This window comes from Notolepis coatsorum (genome assembly GCF_963971535.1).
Source record: "Notolepis coatsorum genome assembly, chromosome: 5".
Lineage (NCBI taxonomy): Eukaryota > Metazoa > Chordata > Actinopteri > Aulopiformes > Paralepididae > Notolepis > Notolepis coatsorum.
The window spans coordinates 20,320,255-20,342,520 of NC_140169.1; the positions used below are offsets into that span (position 1 = coordinate 20,320,255).

Here is a 22,266-nt window from a genome sequence, read left to right on the forward strand (position 1 = left end):
TGCTATCTATGTCATCCTCGGACGTTGCTATGTTCGGGTAAATACGCTGATGTTATTGAACGTGTAACTATATAACGTTAATGCCACAAAACGAATGAATTTGTTAATCATAAGTAGTAACTTTGATGCAGTAGTGTGTGTGTGTGGGGGCGGCGTTGTTCAAAAGTTTGAACGTGTGGACCAGATTGACGCGATACAATCCTCTTGGGCAAAACATCACGATATCCATGATACGTTAAAAAAGTGTATCGTTAATGAACTGTACCCGATATTTATATAATATCGTCATATCGCCCAGCCCTAGGTCAAAGCATGGCGGGCAATACCGCTTTAAAACGTGGATGGCGGTGGATGCGTTAACACATTCCCCGCCATCGACGCTGTACAGCGTTAGTGCCCGCCATGCGTCGTCTTCCAGACCACGCTGTACAGCGATATTGAGATCAATATTTACTTTTCTCGCCATGGCATTCATAATTCATATATACACCTCCGACGCTGCAGCTGGACCCTACGGCTCAATACAACGACGGCTCAATACCGCCGCCTGGTGGATGGTCAGGAAGTGGGAGGTGTGCGTCGATTAAATTCATCCGGCAGTCAGACATTGTTGCAAGGCTCCTGACCGATATATGGATCGCTTTATAAACTTAATAATCGATATGATTTTGGCGTTTATTGAGACTTATACAACGGCATGCAAATTTCTCGATTCTGATTGGCTGAAACTAGAGCTGCCGCGATTACCGCATTACCGTGGTATACGCAGGGTGTTAGGTGCTAACCGGTATGCTAACCAAACACTCAAACCAAAGAAAACAAATACAACAAACAAATTCAAACAGGTGGCCCTTCTAACCTGATATGACTACTTATGCTTCTACATCTAAACTGCAGTCACAACCGGCCCACCACATGTCTACCCTAAGAAACACTAAATCAGGCCCTACCACACTACCTGTGTTTTCTGGCCCCCTAATCGACCTACCCTTAAGATAATGCCCTGTAGACCTAACCATCTTCAACCACACCTGCTACCAGCCAAAGATCATATTTGACCATCCACCCGTCCAGTACATGGTATGGTACCAGACAAGTAGATGGTGCTAATCCCTTCCATGACTGCCCCAGGAGTACGTGGTGCACAGGAAGCTAACCAACAACCAGAAAATAATGTCCCTATCTACATGTGGTGCCCACTAAACTATATATTTTAACAGCATAAGTAGTCACATCAAAGTACAAACAAATAAGGCATACTCACCTGTTTGATGAAACGGCTCAAGCCCCCACGTTACATAATATGTAACGAACACCACCCAAACCATAACACCATGACACCCCGTGTAACACAAAAAAAAAACACCAAACAAATTGCTAGGGGTAAATATCCCGGACGAGCGCCCAACTGTTACGACCCTGGCTCAAAGGCCCGCAACCTATGTGCAAACCAACACCAAAACACCGTGCTCAAACTCAAAATGCTACTCTAACAAGGAATTACTGGTGTAAACTAAAGTACAAGGATCTTCTGTTCTATCAAAGCTATCTGTTACCCAACACTCCTCTAAACACAGACCCTGCATGTGTGTTTCCAGGGCTGGTTTTAAAGCTCCCAGCAGGTAACCAATCAGCACTAATTAGCTAATTGGCAGCCCTCACCTGCATGCCCCGTGACACGCCTGCACGCACAGTGACACAGGAGTGATCAGGCTCCTGGTACATAACAGTAGCACTCAACACTTTGATGAACATTGTTCATCGACTACAGCTCAGCATTCAATACCATAGTCCCCTCCAAACTCATAGCCAAGCTCAGGGACCTGGGCTTGAACTATGACCTCTGCCAGTGAGTCTTGGACTTCCTGACGGGCAGACCCCAGGTGGTAAGAGCAGGCAACTGCACCTCCTCATCCATCACGCTCAACATAGGGGCCCCCCAGGGCTGTGTTCTGAGCCCCCTCCTCTACTCCCTGTACACACATGACTGCGTGGCACAGCGGAACAACAACACAATCATCAAATTTGCTGATGACACAGTAGTGGTGGGCCTGATCTCTGCCAACGACGAGAGGGCCTACCTGGAAGAGGTAGAGAATCTGTCACAGTGGTGTCAGGAGAACTGCCTCTCCCTGAGCGTCAGCAAAACAAAAGAGATGATTGTGGACTTCAGGAGGTCGGGGGTCAAGGACTACAGCCCCCTCAGCATCGACGGGGCACCGGTTGAGAGAGTGAACAGTTTCAAGTACCTCGGAGCCCACATATCCGAGGACTTGACATGGACCACACACATTGACAGCGTTGTGAAGAAGGCACGACAACGCCTCTACTTACTCAGGCGCCTAAGGAAGTTCCAAGTCAGTCAGAAGATCCTTAGGAACTTCTACTCATGTACAATAGAGAGCATCCTGACTGGCAACATCACCTCCTGGTTTGGGAATAGCACTGCACAAGACCGTAGCAGACTACAAAGAGTGACACGTTCAGCCGAACGCACAATTGGAGGGGGGCTTCCCACCCTCTAGAACATTTACAACAAGCGGTGCAGGGGGAAGGCTAAGAGAATCATCAAGGACTCCAGCCACCCGAACAACTGCCTCTTTGAACTGCTGCAGTCAGGCAAGCGATACCGGAGTCTTAAGGCGAGCACAGAAAGACTCAGAAGAAGCTTCTATCCCCAGGCCATCAGGCTGCTAAACGAACAATAAACACTATGCAACAACCATCAAATGCACACAAGCACACAGACTCACTTAAACAAACAACACACTGCAGCACCCACTCTCCACACTTTAGATCACACAAACACACTTTATATTTATTGATAAAGGATTTGCACTACAACTCGTACACCTACTGTAAATTGTACCTAAATTGCACCTCATCCCATTTATGCCTTGCACTATATAGTATATTGTATATTATATGGTAACTCAGTTACGTTTATTCTGCATCGAACATTGTACATATGTCTATACTGAACACTGTGACCTAATTTTTTTACTTCTAATTTACATGCTATACTATGTTATTTTATTTCATACTTATCTTGTCTTGCACAGTCTCTGGAGCGTAACAGTAAGAAGCATTTTGTATAAAAGTATTCTGTACTTCTGTATGACAACTATTAAAGAAACTTGAGAAACTTGAAACTTGAGAACTTGTTGCTCAGCTGATAGAGTTGTGCCCTTCCTGATGACTTGTCGTACAGAACTTGTAAGTCGCTTTGGATAAAAGCGTCAGCTAAATGACTAAATGTAAATGTATAGTAGTACGTACAGTAAGTACAGTACAGTCGGGCGTACTGTGAGCAGACCGGTCTCTGCGTGACATGTCCGCAATCGTTTGAGGTTTCAGTCAAGCGTACCACCGCTTACCAATTTCCGACATTTCTCATGCCAGTTTACTACATTTAATGCAGGTCGATGTCAACCAACACGCCGAGCAGTAAGACACTGGTGCACGACGCCTCTGGTCCGCTCACGCCCGACTCTGTGGCGGCCTTAAGATGTCATGCTATAAGATGTGTACTGTATGTACTACTATAGGGCAGCGCATATAATCTCTACCATCTCCTAATGAAACAAGTCATTAGAATAATACGCACGTAGACTATACAGTACGCGCTCTTGCGTGTGTGTGTGCGCGAAAGGTGGCCAGGAGCACGCAACGAGACAGTATAAATATGGAATATTAATAGACTATTCCACTATATGGCTATAGTGCAGGGCTGTACGCTAAGCTTTTTCACTAGGGGCACAGTTGCACACATTTTTTAATAACAATTTACCATTATAGTGCAAAAGAATTTGTTCCTCCTGCCTCATTACTGTGGTCCTTTTATTTAACATGTAAGTGCTTTTGTTTTCAGGTTTGTATCTTTTATAATGAACCAACTGAGAAAGTGTGTAAATCACTAATAGAACAAAAACAACAAACTGTGTGTGTGTGTGTGGTTGTAGAGCTCCTTGAATGAGATCACCACAACACACACGCACCATTGCATTAATCAGGAGGACAAGAAACTCTGCATACCTTTGTTTCACAATGAAAAGTGCTTTATAAATCAAATTAATTATTATTATTGTAAATAACCCCATGAAAGGTTTATTATTTTTATGGGTAATTACCCGCTTCATATTTGTGATGTTACTGGTTTCAGGGTGTGCCTAAAGTGATCAATGTGTTGGGCCGTTTATAGAGATCTATGCCAATTAATGTTTATGTATATCCGGGACTTTTTTTTATAAGAATTGAGAGGCCTACTACGGTATTTGTATGTGACCTTTATTTTGAAAACCGTGTTGCGACGCAACCTTGTTTAAGTTAGCGCTTTTGACAGTGAAATGTTCAGTTCAACTTAGCTCGAAGGAAAGACTCGAATCAAAAAGGTTTAATTGACCCGTATGAGGCTCTTACGGTAGGACTTTGTTTATAGAAGAGGAATGTAATACTATGCAAAAGGAGAAATAAACAATGATTTTACCAGCAGTAAGTTGCAAGCCACTTTCATACGGGGAACCGTGACAATTATTAGTATTATCTTATTTGCATATCGTCTCATTATTAGATAGATAGGTTGATACATTATTGATCCCCGGAGGGAAATTTAAGTAGACAGTATTTAAGTATTGAAAAACGTCCTAATAGTGGGCTACTCACCTAATGCATGGCTGACATTTGTTATAAGTGTCTGTGTCCCCGTCAATCATCACTGCCAGATCCGACTTAATTTAATCGGCTATGGTCTCTTATCTCTCCACATCGGACGTGGTTGTCAAGATGGACTGATATCCGCTCCGTTCTTCTTGCAGAGCAAAATTAGTGGCTTAAACTTATTGAAAGGAAGTTCTACTTTGGCGATGCAATAGGCCACATTCAGTTTCATCTTCATGGAGTTTCGTTTCGATTGTTCGCTAGGAATTATGGGATTTGGTGTTGGATGTATGGACTCTACGCAGACAGGGACATGGTATTTAATCGCACGATAGACTACAACTACCAAGTAGAATAGCGTGGCCCAGATTCACTTCACACGCAAATATTTTTTTCACACACGGGCTACGCAGTAAATTCATTTATCGCAGAAAGAATTTTTCATAGCACCGCGCGACATTATGTCGCACTGTACAGCCCTGGTTGTAGGCTAATGTTTTTCTATTTTTTTATCCAATTTGTATGGATTAATTTAGGAGTGAAATGCGAATGAAGGGTAGAAATCACTACTCGCAAGGTTGCCCCCAAATATTATTTTCCACTCGCACGGGCCATAAATAGGGGCAATTTGCGATAACCTCGTCGCACTGTACAGCCCTGTAGTGTGCTGTATGATGACAATACATTTTAATCTGATCTCATTTTGATCCGTTGCAAAGCGCTTCAGCTCTACCTGTTGAATACAGGGATCAGCTCATGCAACGCAGATGCTTTTTTTGCACAGCCCTCGCATTATAATGAGCTGGAGGGGCATGTCTGTATGCAAATGAACTTGAAGTAAGTAAGAACGCGCATCAGGGGTTCGCAGAGCTATGATAATTCGGCAAGTTAAGACAACCTCTCCACACGTTGGTGATTCCGGGGGTAATTGTCGCCGGCTTTCCCTTACGACCTTCCAAGGAGGTTGTTGTGAGAGAAATCTTAAGACAATGTTGGTGAATGAGGTCCAATGTTTTTTGTTGTCCAAAGTTGTCTCTCACTGCCTATCCATCTACACCAGGGGTTCCAAATACATTTTCTGCCCGGTCCACTTTTTGGCGGACCAACCCCGACCCCCTCATTTAAAATGCAGACATTGAGCTTATTTTAAAAAGCTTGTAATTTCAGTTGCATGAAATGCAAGTCCAAATGGAACATTCAATAACCATTTTAGTTTTTTTGCATCAAATTATAGCCTACTGCTGGAAACACTTAATGCAGGCCTAGACTTTCATGAAATAAAACATTTAATTGTCCATGGCAAGAGAAGTACGGAAGGCGAAAACGGCCACGCCTTTATTTATTATTTAAGTTTTCTCGTGATAACGTCTTATTATTTTGTTATCTCGATTGAACAAAGTCTGTTTTCTCGCGATAACGGATTCATTTATTTCATTATCTCGATATAACAGATAATTATCCAGAACTGTGTGCAGAACTCGGAGATGATTGCGAGCTGGTTCATGTGATCACGCCGTGCTGATTTCAGCCTTCAAGAACTTCAACTGGCCATCTGTTGTAACAAGATCAGATCAACCCACTGATCTACACGGTGGGTTGTGGTGATCTTTAGGGGCCATGTGGTAGGGCCATTATGGACCACGTAATACATTCATTGTATGTAGTTCGATAGTATTTATAGACATATTAAGACTTTCTTTTAGAAATGGGAGTGGGTTTCTTCATTGAGCACTTATCCTGATCATTAGGACACAAGTATCTTGTGTTTTATTATAAAATACAGACATATATACAGACTGGCATAGAGACAGACAGGCAGGCAAAGAGACAGACAAGCAGGATAATAGACAGACAGACAGGTTATTAGACAGACAGACTGGTTATTAGACAGACAGGCTACCTGCTCTTGTCAGTGATCTGTGCCTGCATCATCCGCAGCTTGGCAGGGGGGATGTAAGCCCCGCCTGTCCGTGTCAGGATTGGATCCACCTCCTCTTTCTTCTTCTTGGTTGGAGGCTCCTCTGTGGGTGCTGCTGGCTCCAAATTGGCTGGGGAGTGGGAGCGAGCCCGCCTCCTGTGCTCTGGGTCTCCGTCGCGATTGGGTCGTCGGTCGTAGAGGCCATCTCTGTCATCATAGTGATCATCGTAGCGATCACCATGACGGTCACTGGACAGACAAAGATCAATGCTAGTAGGTGAACACTAGGTATGCTAGTAGGTGAACACTAGGTATGCTAGTAGGTGAATGCTAGTAGGTGAACACTAGGCATGCTAGTAGGTGAATGCTAGTAGGTGAACACTAGGTATGCTAGTAGGTGAATGCTAGTAGGTGAACACTAGGCATGCTAGTAGGTGAATGCTAGTAGGTGAACACTAGGTATGCTAGTAGGTGAATGCTAGTAGGTGAACACTAGGCATGCTAGTAGGTGAATGCTAGTAGGTGAACACTAGGTATGCTAGTAGGTGAATGCTAGTAGGTGAACACTAGGTATGCTAGTAGGTGAATGCTAGTAGGTGAACACTAGGTATGCTAGTAGGTGAACACTAGGTATGCTAGTAGGTGAACACTAGGTATGCTAGTAGGTGAATGCTAGGTATGCTAGTAGGTGAACACTAGGTATGCTAGTAGCTGAACACTAGGTATGCTAGTAGGTGAACACTAGGCATGCTAGTAGGTGAACACTAGGTATGCTAGTAGGTGAACACTAGGTATGCTAGTAGCTGAACACTAGGTATGCTAGTAGGTGAACACTAGGTATGCTAGTAGCTGAACACTAGGTATGCTAGTAGGTGAACACTAGGTATGCTAGTAGGTGAACACTAGGTATGCTAGTAGGTGAACACTAGGTATGCTAGTAGGTGAACACTAGGTATGCTAGTAGGTGAACACTAGGTATGCTAGTAGGTGAACACTAGGTATGCTAGTAGCTGAACACTAGGTATGCTGGTAGCTTAATTAACACTAGGTATGCTAGTAGGTGAACACTAGGTATGCTAATAGGTGAATTAGGGCTGGGCGATATAACGATAACGATAAATATCGCGATATATTTTAATAATCGATATCGAATATCGAAATAAAAAAAAAATCGAAAAATCGTTTTTTTTTTTCTTTTTTCTGCAACAGGGCAGTTTTAAAACCAGAGACAGTGGACAGACTTGTCTTTCTTGCCTGCAACTTAAAGTAATGGCTTTGCTTGTCCAAATGACAATACTGACCAAATTCAGATTTCTTTTTCTCTTGTCCATTTATTTTGTTTGCTTTCTAATTTAAAATACATTTTGAAACCGTCTGTACACAGTAGGCTATGTGTGCTAGCAGAACTAGACTCCAGTCACGAGTCACAGTGCACATGTGCGGTGGTTTGTCCACCAAAAAAGCGCCAAAAGATCGAAAATAAACTAGCAGAGCCAGAACTGTTCAACTCCTCTGGAGCCACAGCCAGCAGAGAAGCCGGTTTACTTTAGCTTTTAAACCAGCTGCAGCCTGAGAACTGGAGTGTGAGGGGATGTAACACTAAAGATGGCGGCAATGACAAAGAATTGCTGCAAAATAAACATACATCTGTTGTTAAAATTTTTATTTTTTTTTATACTTATAACAATTCGATAATTATCGATATCGAGAAATAAAATAAAATTATCATATCGTTATCGCGATATGATTTTTTTCCATATCGCCCAGCCCTAAGGTGAATGGTAGTAGCTGAACACTAGGCATGCTAGTTGGTGAATGCTAGTAGCTGTACACTAGGTATGCTTGTAGCTGAAGACTAGGTATGCTAGTAGGTGAATGCTAGTAGCTGAACATTAGGTATGCTAGTAGGTGAACACTAGGGGCTAGATCCACAAAGAATGGATTGCACGGTGCAAGTTGCACCCTTACTTACAATTCATCATGAATTGAAAATGGGGGACCCTGATGTAAACAAGACGAAAGTCTTTCTGCATCCCCATAACAATTGTGTGTATTGAGCCGTACTGTATTGTACCCATTCTGCAATCTGTTCATAAACTTTCATTCAATCAATCAATCTGCACGGTGATTGATTGAATGAACATTTTATTAACAGATTGCAGAATGGGTACAATACAGTATGGCTCAATACACACAATTGTTATGGGGATGCAGAAAGACTTTAGTCTTGTTTACATCAGGGTCCCCCATTTTCAATTCATGATGAATTGTAAGTAAGGGTGCAACTAGCACCGTGCAATCCATTATTTGTGGATCTAGCCCTAGGTATGCTAGTAGGTAAATGCTAGTAGGTGAACACTAGGTATGCTAGTAGGTGAATGCTAGTAGCTGAACACTAGGTATGCTAGGCGTCACAGCTTTGTTGGCTATATGTAACAGAGCTGTGTAGGAGAATATGAGCCGTGTGTTCCACCATGCTGTCAGTTTCTCAGGGGAATGTAAACAAAAGCCACAGTGCTGGTAGGGGGACACTTTACAGATGTGTCACAGTATAACTTGTGAAATATGTGGTAGCCAATAGGTCTGTGTGTGTTACCGTGCGTATCGTCCTCTGTTATAGCGCTGGTCTCTGTCCCGACTCCTGGACCGTTCTCTAGACCTGGACCTGTCTCTAGACCTGGACCTCTGGTGTGGAGACTGGCTCCTCTGGCCGGCTCGACTCTCCTCGTCTGGATTCCTCTGGAACAACAAGATCAACAACATTATTCACAGCTGGACACTTAGAAGACTTCTGGTCTAATCGACAAAAAGCACCAGCCCAGTTTCAGCTCAGCAGATGAATATAACAGAACAGAAGGCTGGGAGGCTGCTAGCTATGTTAGCCAACTTATTGAACATGCTCAGTATTAGATAAATCACTTGAATGTGCCGTCTCCAACCAGCTCCCTACTTATCTGACTGTTACAGAACAACCTCCTGGACCCGACATCTGGACACCCCCTGGACATCTGTTCCTCCCTCCCCATCAACCTGGACCCCCTGCAATTTGCATATCGCCCCAACAGGTCCACAGAGGACGCCATAGCCCATGTGCTGCACACAGCAGCATCACACCTGGACAAGAGGCAGGGGAACTATGTGAGAATGCTGTTCATCGACTACAGCTCAGCATTCAATACCATAGTCCCCTCCAAACTCATAGCCAAGCTCAGGGACCTGGGCTTGAACTATGACCTCTGCCAGTGGGTCTTGGACTTCCTGACGGGTAGACCCCAGGTGGTAAGAGCAGGCAACTGCACCTCCTCATCCAACACGCTCAATATAGGGGCCCCCCAGGGCTGTGTTCTGAGTCCCCTCCTCTACTCCCTGTACACACATGACTGTGTGGCACAGCGGAACAACAACACAATCATCAAATGGACCCACACACATTGACAGTGTTGTGAAGAAGGCACGGCAACGCCTCTACTTCCTCAGGCGCCTAAGGAAGTTCCAAGTCAGTCAGAAGATCCCTTTTTTTTTTATATTATTTTTTTTATTGCAAAACTAAAATTATTAAAAGTCAGTACTCAACACATAATGCATAATGAAACTAACAGTCAAGGTGGTTAAAATTACATGCAAGTACAGAAACAAGATAAGATAAGTCTATAATAACATTTTAACCGTATACAGTGTATATCCAGCGAAATTACAATTATATAAATGTTTATATAGAACATACCCCTAATACCCATTTTCTAAAACCCTACACACATATGCTCCAGCTCGAACCCCCCCCCCCTCCCGGACCCCTCCTTGGATAGTACCTCCATTATCCCTCACTCCTAACCAGACACTACCATTATAAGCTAGCTTTTATTCTCTCCACCACTTCTACCCACATTGACATTTTGGATTCGTTGAGACCCAGAATTCTTGCTGTAGATATTTCTTGATATATCACATCTAGATATGTAAGAGACCAAACTTTCCGGCAAATTTTTTCCGGTTGAAAGCAGCGTGATGCGATCAGTTTTTTTAGCAACTGTGATACCCGATAAGACCAATCTCTTTAGCTGTGGATTTACTGCAAACTCAAAAACATCATTTAAAAGCAATACAGAGGGGTGTACTGGTATATTCCAAGATACGAGTTTTGATAATTGATGGGTCACATCTTTCCAGAATGCCTTAACTGGTGGGCAGTCCCAATACATGTGCATAAATGTCCCTTCGTCTCCATTTGTACATTGGGAGCATTTTGAGTCTTGTTTCAGGCCCATTCTGTTCAGCCTTATAGGAGTCAAGTATGTCCTGTGAATATAGTTAAGATTGATTTGTTGATGGTCCGGGTTCCTTGATGTAAGACGGACATTTGCCCATGCTTCTTGCCAATCAAAGTCACTTTCCAGGTCTGGAATATCCTTCCTCCAGACAGTGTCTAGTTGAAGGGTTTCATACGAGGACGTTAGTAAGGCCTAACAAAAATAATGGTTGGTTTCAGGTTGCCGACCGACCCTGCCGATTTAGGTGCGACCCAATATATTTTATGAGTTTTTAAAAAAAATTATATATTAAAAAAAAAAAAAAAAAAAAAAATCCGATTTTTTTTTTTTTTTTTTTAAGAATAAAGTTTCATAGAAATCTTAGTCAAACATTTAGTATTATGGATATTAAACATGCTGGCAGAGTACATGCATCCATGTTGTTGTGAACATTTTAATTAAATAAATAAATTCCCTATCCATAGTCGCCGTGGGAAAGAATAAAATAAAAAAATAAAATAAAATAAATTCCCTACCTACCCATGGCCAAACTGACAACCAACCTGAAACCAACTATTATTTTTGTTAGGCCTAATTGATAATAAAAACCTGATACAAAACCTCCCAATGTTTCTCTTTCATAGAAGAATTTGTGGCATCTGTGGTGTTCAACTGGTTTGTGTAATGGAACACCGTGAGACCTCAAACATAGGCGTAACTGTATGTAAAAAAGCCATGTGGACTCGGTGAGGTTAAACTTTGTGCATATTTCTACATAACTACAGAAGCCCTGGTTATTAAAAATATCCCCTAATGAGTGTATGCCTTGCTCTTCCCATATAGGGAATCTTATAGGACGTTTTCTCATTAAGAGTGCATTGTTATTGAATATGGGAGTGTGATTATGCCATTTTTGAGGGTTAGGATATTTTTTTTGTGTTTCTCGCCATGTTCTGATTGCATGGGTAATTATGGGGCCAAATTCCCGCTCACAGTGCTTGATTGAAAGTTTAGTGTGTGCTATGTCCTTCAATCTCTGTGGGGCTACTATGTTTTCTTCCAATTCTCTCCAAGATACCAAAGCCTGGGGATCAAACCATATTGTCAATGGTCTTAATGTGAAAGCCTTAAAATATTGTAAAAAATCTGGAACTGCCATGCCGCCGTCTGCTTTATTCCTCTGTGCGGTGGATCTTTTTATGCGAGGTGGTTTGTTATTCCAAATACATTTGTATGTGGAGGATTGTAATCTTTTCCAGTAGCCCTCTGGAGGAGGTAACGGTAGCATTGAGCTGATGAAGTTGATTCTTGGTAATACATCCATCTTAACTATTGATACCCTTGCCTGTACTGAGTTTTTAAGTTTTGCCCACCTGTCCAGGTCGTCTTTGATTTTGTTCTGTATTTTTGTGTAATTGTGCTTCACCGTTTGCCTTATGGTGGGAAATATTTCCACACCCAAGCATCTAAAATGTTTAACCATGGGTATCGCACCTGGGAGTGATGTGTCTTTTTTTGCTCTGATGTTAAGAGGAAGGAAAGCCGACTTCGGCCAATTTATTTTAAATCCCGATAAATCACCAAAGTTCTCTATCAACTTGAGTAGATGCGGCAATGTGGTGTTGGGGTTTTGCATGAACAATATTACGTCGTCCGCATATAAACTAATTTTATGTTGTGTGCCCTTGATTACGATTGGTTCTATGTATTGGGATTGTCTTATATATTGTGCTAAAGGCTCTAATGATAGATCGAATAGTCCGGGACTAAGAGGGCAACCCTGTCTGGCTGAGCGTGATACCGGAAAGATTTCGGAGATGAATGTGCCTGTTGTAATCATGGCCGATGGGTCCTTGTATAGTACTTTAATCATATCAATGAATCCTTTTCCTAACCCCATCCTTTCTAATACTGCCCATAGAAACGACCATTCCAGCCTGTCAAATGCTTTCATAGCATCGCCTTAGGTGTGGTGTCCTCTTTGTCTGCATCTAGTACGTGCAGAATTCGCCTTATGTTATCATTGATCAGGCGACCTCTTATGAAGCCAGTTTGGTCCGGATGAACTAAAGACGTCATATGCTTTTGCAATCTGATGGCTAATATATTAGAGTACAGTTTGACATCGGTTCCGAGGAGGCTTAAAGGTCTGTAACTACCGCACTCAGTGGGGTCCTTGTCTTTTTTGAGAAGGACTGAAATGAGTGCGATATTGTGGTGTTTATGGAAGCTCCCCTCCTTGACTGAGTATAAGATCATATTTAGTAATAAGGGTCCAAATATGTCCCAACAAGAAAGGTACAATTCTGATGGGATACCGTCTTTTCCCGGAGCCTTACCGTTTTTCATTCCGGATATGGCCTTCTTGAGTTCTTCTAATGTGATCGGTGCTTCTAACTGTTTAGCGTCGTCCTCCGAAAGTTTAGGGAGAATAATTTGATTAAGATATGTGTCTAATTTGTTTTGATCAAATGGTCGTTTCTGAATTATACAAGTCGGAGTAGAATTCTTTGAATGTATCGTTTATTATTTTGGGGTCTGTCACAAGTACTTGTTGTTTTCTAATGGCAGTTATATCTGCAAATTTTGCATTAATTCTTAATCGCATGGCTAATAGGTGACTAGGTTTAGAACCTTGGAAATACTGCTGTTGTCTTGTGCTGCGTATTTGCATTTCCGATTTTCGTCTGTATATTGCATTGATCTCTGTCTTTAGAATGTTAACTTGATTTTCTAGTCCAGTAGAGTTGTTGTATTTTAAAGAATTAAATAACGTTGAGTAAAGCGTTTCCATTTCAGACAGTTTTGTGCTTTGATTTTTGCGCAATATGGAGGAAAATCTATCCGTGAAATCCTTGATCATACCCTTTACCGACATCCATAATATTCTGGGGTCTTGCACCGCGTTTGCATTATCCCGTAAGAATACTGCGAGAGCTTCTTTGAGTTGTGTAATGAATTCCTTGTTGTTAAGCAGCATAGTATTAAAACGCCATCTTGGGGCCCGGGAAGATAGTATACCAAATGTTGCTTTCAGGATTAAATAACAGTGATCTGAAAGCGCATTGGGTATCATTTCCACTTCATATTTATCAAATATTCTCGGGGATGCAAAGACGTAATCAATTCTGGATAATGTGTTGTGTCTCGCCGAACGACAGGAGTACTTTCGGGTCATGGGATTAAGTGAACGCCATAAATCAATTACCCCTGTAGTCTTTGACCAATCTTTTAATGCTTTAGATGAATTTTTTTGTTCGCTGGAAAAGGCAAGGTAAGATTTGTCCATCCTTGGATTCCAAATGGCATTAAAATCCGCACCTATTATATATGAGTACTCGGGATGGTTTAACATTTCCCCGGTTAGTGAAGTGAAGAAACCCACTTCGTACAGATTTGGGGCATATACCGCTGCCAACGCTATTTTCCTGTTATTATGCACAATCCTAGCTATAGTTATACGCCCCTCAGCATCCGACCATACCCCTTTTAATTCGATATTTAATTTGCGTCCGACGACTATGGCTACACCTCGAGTTCTCGTACCAAAAGAAGAGTGACTAATATTATGGTATATGTTATCCGCTAACGTATTTATGTCTTCCTCCAAAATGTGCGTTTCGCTTAATAGAGCCACGTCCACATGTTCTTATTTCATCAGTGTGAGCACGCTTTTGCGTTTGTGTTGTTTGTTTATCCCACCGGTGTTCCATATCATTATATTCAAACTAGCCATAATCTATGCATGTTTTTGTGTAGTTTTTGGTAATGCTTCTGGAGTGCGAAGCTACAATAGATGTACATCCAATTAATGAGGTCCCGTTGAGAGCCGAGCTTAAAAACATATATATATACAAATAAAAATCCCCTATTTTCCCCTCGCCCAGAGAGTCGTACAGGCCTGTGTTCCAAAAACACATCCTCCGCGAATGACTCTCTCCCTTAGTCCACCGGGTTGCCCAAACTGAGCATTGTAATCCTAATCTTCCTATGCTAATTGCCATAGGATCTAACATTTTCATTCTAATGCAATAGAATGTCGCTTTTGGTCTTGCACCTTCCCTTACTGTAATGAAATATTGTGAAAAATGAAAAAAAAGAGAATAAACTTTCATCGACATATTCATTTGAACCCTCTACTAACATGTAGGAAAGTCAGGAAAAAGGAAAAGATTGTAGAGAAATATTGACACCTTAATGTGAAGAACAATGGAAAAGAACAATGTAAATTAAATAAATAAAAAATAGAAAAAAAAAAAAAAAAAAAAAAAAAAAAAAAAAAAAAAAAAAAAAAGATAAGGAATGAGAGATAGAATAATATTCAACGTGGAGAAGCCACTAGAACCGAATTAAGTGATTAGATAAAATAGAAAAGCAGAGCCTTTTAGAGCTTCAATGTGCCAGTCACTTCATCAGTGGAGTGATTGCATAAATTGTTAGAATAACCTTGTTGTGTTCATACGTTTAGGTGTGGTTGATTTTTGAAGTATTATTAAGGACTGATTGAACTTCAGTCAATTGATTATCTGCTATGTATATACACATTGGATGTTTATTGTTAGAGTTGTAGGCCTTCGTTGTCATGGTGCATTATATTCTAGAAGGTTGTAGAATATACTAGTACCAATAGACTGTTGTTATGTTCCAGAATGATCTCAGAGACCCAGGGCAGCCGAGCGATAAACCCAGAATATTCCAGATTGAACTTATTGCCAATGATATGTACTTGTCTCCCCGGAGACCAGAGTCTGAAATTATAATGTATTACGGATCGTATTATACACAGTACGCATTGGTATAGACGGCCTGCATATCGTCTGCTACTTTGATGAACACAATAAAAGTCATTCTAATACTGATATACACTGAGAAAGAGGGAGATGAATCGGCTTATCTGTTTTCAGACACTGTCGTTCTGACTTGGGGTATCTCCTCCATATTTAATCCAATAATCCTCAGCCTCTTGTGGTGTGCGTAATCCAATCCTGCGGCCGTCCCTTTTCACGATCGATAACAGCGCCGGGTATGTTAGCCGTGGCTTGTGGCCAGCCTTGAACAATTTTTTCATCACCCCCTTGTATGGTAGACGTCGAGCGATGGCTTCTTTGCTTAGATCTTCGTATATAAATATTGAATGCTCACCATGTTTCAGCATCCCACGTTGGGTGCGAGCAATTTTGATGATGTCATCTCTTATTGATGTCTTCCGCAGAGTAACAATGATGACTCTTGGCCCTTTGCTTCTTTGCTCCCGAGAACCGATTCTGTAAACTTGGTCCACTTTCGGCACTTTGTTTGGAAAGTTGTTACCCAAAATCAATGATAGAACTGTTGGAAAGTTGTCGTCTTCGCAATTGACTGCTTCATCAAGCCCTACAATGCGGATGTTATTTCGCCTGTGGTAGCGATGGGATTCGAGTAGCCTCTCCAGCGATTCATCCTTAACCTCTTGTATTTCCCTCCGGCATGCTTCTTTCACACTTTCTATCTCATTTGACATCTCTGTCATGCCATTGCAGATGGTGTTTTCGTTCACTTTGACTGCCAGTGTAATATCTGTCACCGTATTCTCCACTGTCGTGATTCGCTCGGACTGTGCAGCGACCGCTTTCTTGACTTCCTCTAACTTAACATCGATGCGATCGAATTTATCTTCGACGTGTGCTTTGAGCTCATCGACGTGTGCTTTGAGCTCCTCGATGTGTGTAATCTGTTCTTTCATCAGGTTAGTCAGTGAGTTGAAATCGGGTGGCATGGTTGTACTGCTTGTGCCAGCTGGTGGTATAGGTGCAGTGACTGTGGCGATGGATTTGTCTGCTATTATCTTATCCAGATCAGCTGCTCTATCTCTCACAGAGCTTGTTCCTGCCGCTCCTGTTTTGTTGACAACTATTGTCTCTCTGTCGGGGACCATAGTCGATGGTCCCGGTGTATTTTCCTCTTTATTCTCCTCGTCGGGGCTTGTCGCCAACGGTTCTGTACCCGCGATGCCTAGGCCGTGTCTTCTTGAACGTGTTTCGCTCTGCGTCGCTGAAGGTGCCGTTTCTGGTTTCTTTGCCGGCTTTCCCTTATCCTTACCCATGTTGTCTTTTGATATAGTTAGTAGAAGGTCTTATAAATACATACGATGTGGTCTTATCTCTTTTGGTATTGTCCAAATAATGTTTTTAAACTAAATTAACGTTGATGGGAGCGGAGCTGTTGCCAAATGCGTGCGCTACATATTGCGCTAAACCGGAAGTCCCAGTCAGAAGATCCTTAAGAATTGTGCATGAGTAGCAGTTCTTCAGTCAGAAGATCCTTAAGAACTGCTACTCATGCACAATAGAGAGCATCCTGACTGGCAATATCACCTCCTGGTTTGGGAATAGCACCGCACAAGACCGTAGCAGACTACAGAGAGTGGCACGTTCAGCTAGGGCTGGGCGATATGGCAAAAAATCATATCGCGATAACGATATGATAATGTTATCATATTTCTCGATATCGATAATTATCAAAATTGTTATAAGTTTAAAAAAAAAATATATATATATATGTTTATTTTGCAGCAATTCTTTGTCGTTGCCGCCATCTTTAGTGTTACATCCCCTCACACTCCAGTTCTCAGGCTGCAGCTGGTTTAAAAGCTAAAGTAAACCGGCTTCTCTGCTGGCTGTGGCTCCAGGGGAGTTGAACAGTTCTGGCTCTGCTAGTTTATTTTCGATCTTTTGGCGCTTTTTTGGTGGACAAACCACAGCACATGTGCACCCTGACTCGTGACTGGAGTCTAGCTCTGCTAGCACACATAGCCTACTGTGTACAGATGGTTTCAAACTGTATTTTAAAATTAGAAAGCAAACAAAATAAATGGACAAGAGAAAAATAAATCTCAATTTGGTCAGTATTGTCATTTGGACAAGCAAAGCCATTACTTTAAGTTGCAGGCAAGAAAGACAAGTCTGTCCACTGTCTCTGGTTTTAAAACTGCCCTGTTGCAGGTCAAAAAGAAAAAAAAAAAAAAACGATTTTTCGGGTTTTTTTCTTTAATTTCGATATTCAATATCGATTATTAAAATATATCGCGATATTTATCGTTATCGTTATATCGCCCAGCCCTACGTTCAGCCGAACGCACAATTGGAGGGGGGCTTCCCACTCTCCAGAACATTTACAACAAGCGGTGCATGAGTAAGGCTAAGAGAATTATCAAAGACTCCAGCCACCCAAACAACTGCCTCTGAACTGCTGCGGTCAGGCAAGTACAGAAAGACTCAGAAGAAGCTTCTATCCCCAGGCCATCAGGATGCTCAACGAACAATAACACTATGTAACAACCATCAAATGCACTCACAGCACACACATCCACACGCACACACTCACTTTAAACAAACAACTCAATGCAGCACCCACTTTACACACTTTAGAACAAACACTTTATATTTATTGGTAAAGAATTTGCACTACAACTAGGGCTGGGCGATACGGCCTAAATATGATATCACGATATTTTCTGACCTTTCGGCGATACACGATACACATCACAATGTTTTTCTTTTTTACCCCAAACAATTCATTATGAGGCTTACCAAGACAGTATTTGAGTTTGCAAGCTAACATTAAAGACAAAATAAAATACCCATGCATTTAGCATTTTTATATTATATATTAGATTTAGATTATTGGATTATTAAATTATATATTGCATATATTTAGCAATGAGATATTATATGATTTAGATATGAAATATGATGACTTGAAAATGGGGGACCCTGATGTAAACAAGACAAAAGTCTTTCTCTGGTCTGCATCCCCTTAACAATTGTATGTATTGAGCTGTACTGTACCCATTCTGCAATATGTTAATAAAGTTTTAAATCAATCAATCAATCAATAAATAGCATTTTTATGAAACTACTGTATATTTGTATGTCTCTAAATGTTTTGATGAATTGAAAATAGAGGACCCTTATGTAAAAAAGCCGAAAGTCTTTTTCTGGTCTTCATCCTCCTGTACTGTATTGTACCCATTCTGCAATCTGTTAATAAAGTTTTCATTCATTCATTCTGACGGAAAACAGAATAATTTTGATTGACAGTCGAGTCTGCCAATTACGTCACACCGCTTGCACCCGCCCTGCTGTTCTTAGCACCAATCGGCAAGCGCTATTAGTTTTTGACTTCCTGAATGTCCTGTGTGCTGACAACAACAAAGCTAATAACATTAGCTCCCCGCGGCTGACGAGTAGGAGACCAGTGCTCCGCAGGATGACTAAATGAGGCATAATGATTTTACCTCAACGAATGTTATAATAAAAGCCTTTCCATACATCTGTCTGATTGAAAACTGTATTAACAGACCGCGGAATGGGCATATCTCAGCACGGGCTGAGATATGAACGAGTAACGTGTGGACCAGATTGACGCGACACAATCCTATTGGGCAAAACATCACGATATCAACGATACGTTGAAAAAGTGTATCGTTAATGAACTGTACCCGATATTTATATAATAGTCATATCGCCCAGCCCTAACTACAACCCATTCCATTACACCTTACTAGGGCTGTCCCCGACTAAGGATTTGGATGGTCGACTAGGATTGGCCAAAATTTGCCGTTAGTCGACTATTGGTCGACTTAAAAAAAAATATATATATATATATATATTTTTTTATCATTCCATTTGGGCTGTGGGGGTGCTTAATGTCTGAAGGAGTCGACTGAAGGCTTCTTGTCCTCTGCAAAAGCATGCAATTGGTCCACTGATGGATACATCTTGATATTTGTCTAGTATAGTGTGTTCATTAGATGGGTGAAATCCTCTTTCAGTGCCTCTGTGCCTGTTTTCGTAGGCAGTTAGCCTCTTGTATGCGTGCCATTAGCGTTAGCCACGCTTCTATGCCTATTTTCTTTTGAAAAAAGATTAAAAAAAAATAAGTTTTGTATTATATTCGACTAAGAGGTTGGCCAGTCGACTACGGCCCCTTTCGACCGATTAGTCGACTAATCGATTAATAGGGGTCAACCCTACACCTTACTGTAAATTGTACCTCATCCCATTTCTGCGTTGCACTATATAGTAGGGGTGGGAATCACCAGTTTCATCACGATACGATATCGTAGGGCTGGGCGATATAACGATAACAATAAATATCACGATATATTTTAATAATCGATATCGAATATCGAAATAAAAGAATAAAAAAAAGTTTTTTTTTTATATTTTTTTTATATATATTTTTTTTGTGACCTGCAACAGGGCAGTTTTAAAACCAGAGACAGTGGACAGACGTCTTTCTTGCCTGCAACTTAAAGTAATGGCTTTGCTTGACCAAATTGAGATTTATTTTTCTCTTGTCCATTTATTTTGTTTGCTTTCTAATTTAAAATACAGTTTGAAACCGTCTGTACACAGTAGGCTATGTGTGCTAGCAGAGCTAGACTCCAGTCACGAGTCACTAGCAGAGCCAGAACTGTTCAACTCCCCTGGAGCCACAGCCAGCAGAGAAGCCGGTTTACTTTCGCTTTTAAACCAGCTGCAGCCTGAGAACTGGAGTGTGAGGGGATGTAACACAAAGAATTGCTGCAAAATAAACATACATCTGTTTTTTTTTTTTTTTTTTTTTTTAATACTTATAACAATTTCGATAATTATCGATATCGAGAAATATGATAACATTATCATATCGTTATCGCGATATGATTTTTTTCCATATCGCCCAGCCCTACGATATCGATTCTTTGGACAACGATACGATATTTTGCGATATCACAAAGTCTGCCACGATACGATACGATTCGATTCAGGTGCCTGCGATCGATATGATACAATATTATATGGCCATTTAACAAAATCAGTAACATTTAAATCAACAAAAAAAGGGCAATGGAAATATCATTAGACATTTTAATTTTTGATCTCTTCCAGACATTTAAATGAAAAACAATCTATTGTTTTTAATACAAATAGACCTCCTGTTCACTGTTTTTGGTTCGTTTTTTTATATATATATATATATATATATATATATATATATATATATATATATCCTATCACAGCGCTGTATTTTGGCTGGAAAAGGCATAGATATCTATAGAACACTAGATAGCTTAAGGCGGAGTCACCAGCGTCACTGAACCGCCGCCATCTTGCTCCAGTTAGCCTTGAGTGAGAGTGAGTGAGCTGCACAGACAAAAATACTCATAACTCGCTGAAATATTGACGGATTTACAAACGGGTTGGTTTGCTATAAACATCAAAGATGTAGTTACGATACTGCATACTTATAAAAAAATTAATTTTAAAGATGTTTTTTTTTACAAACCGCTTGAATCATAGCCACGTTAATAATGCTTGTAATAAACCAAACCGTTCTAACCTTAACCAACTCCAAAACAATGCCTAACCTTAACCTTAACCATGCCTAACCTTAACCTTAACCATAGAAAGAATATTGCCATTCTCTAAGACAAACTCTAACCTTAACCAGCTCCTTAACAGCGCCTAAACTTAACCGTTCTAACCTTAACCAACTCCGAAACAATGCCTAACCTTAACCTTAACCATGCTTAACCGGCGAAAGAATACACGTTAAAAAAAAAAATTTATGGGTTTCGAACTTGTCAACAACGGACCGCAGGACCGCTGCGCTGCCAGGTGAGCTGAGCTTCGAATGAAAATCATGGCGGATTAGGGCGGTTACATAATGCCGCAAGCTCTGCCGCTCCGCTCTGCGGTTGCCGCGCCTGCCGCGGGGCGTGTCGCAGCCAATCAGGGAAAACGCGGAAGCAACGGCAGCACTGCTCCGCTGTTAATAAGCAATAGGCTTACCGGCCAGATCCTGTTAGTGGGGCTATCTCGAGAATGCAGTAACCCCACCTCCTTCCCAGTCCCCAGTGGACCTTTGCTGCTCTCTATTAGAGCCATATGAAATCAGTTTTATTTTTTTCCAAATTCCATAATTTTTTTTCCAAATTCCGTTTTTTCCGTTTTAATATTTCAGAATTCTGTATTTTGCTTTGTACGCTCATTCTACCATCAGAAATAGTGTCTAATAAGTGGGAATGAATAAATGTCCACAATTTAATAAGATTTAACAGTCCATTTAATAGGGCTGTCTTAAATACTTCGAAGCTTCGTTCGATGGGCATGGGATTCGAATATGAAAATAAATTTTGATTATAAAAAAATAAAAATAAAAATTATATATATTTTTGCTAAATCAACTCTGCCTCTCTTTGTTAATTAACTACAACAAGCAATGCGGTTTGTTATTTAAGATGAGGTCGGACTCGGCACTGACAGATTTGTGTTCATTGTGCTGCTTTTATAAAGCCTCAAATGACGGCTTACAATATTTCATGAAAGCAAAGTGTTTTGTTTGTCTAAGATTTAAAAAGGTTTAAACTTTACATACCGGTAGTTGATTCCATTTTTATTGCTCAATTCCGCGATTCCGTCA

The 22,266-nt window shown here is 41.1% G+C and overlaps 1 protein-coding gene across 1 annotated transcript in view; it reads right to left on the reverse strand.

Annotated features, from left to right (window-relative positions):
* Positions 1 to 22,266, reverse strand: part of cwc22 (CWC22 spliceosome associated protein homolog) — a 152,939-nt gene that overhangs the window by 81,544 nt on the left and 49,129 nt on the right. The window contains exons 4-5 of the mRNA XM_084314720.1: positions 9,171 to 9,313; positions 6,557 to 6,823 (exon numbers count right to left, since the gene is read on the reverse strand). Coding sequence (XP_084170846.1) covers positions 6,557 to 6,823; positions 9,171 to 9,313 — 410 coding nt within the window. The remainder of the gene's footprint in view (positions 1 to 6,556; positions 6,824 to 9,170; positions 9,314 to 22,266) is intronic.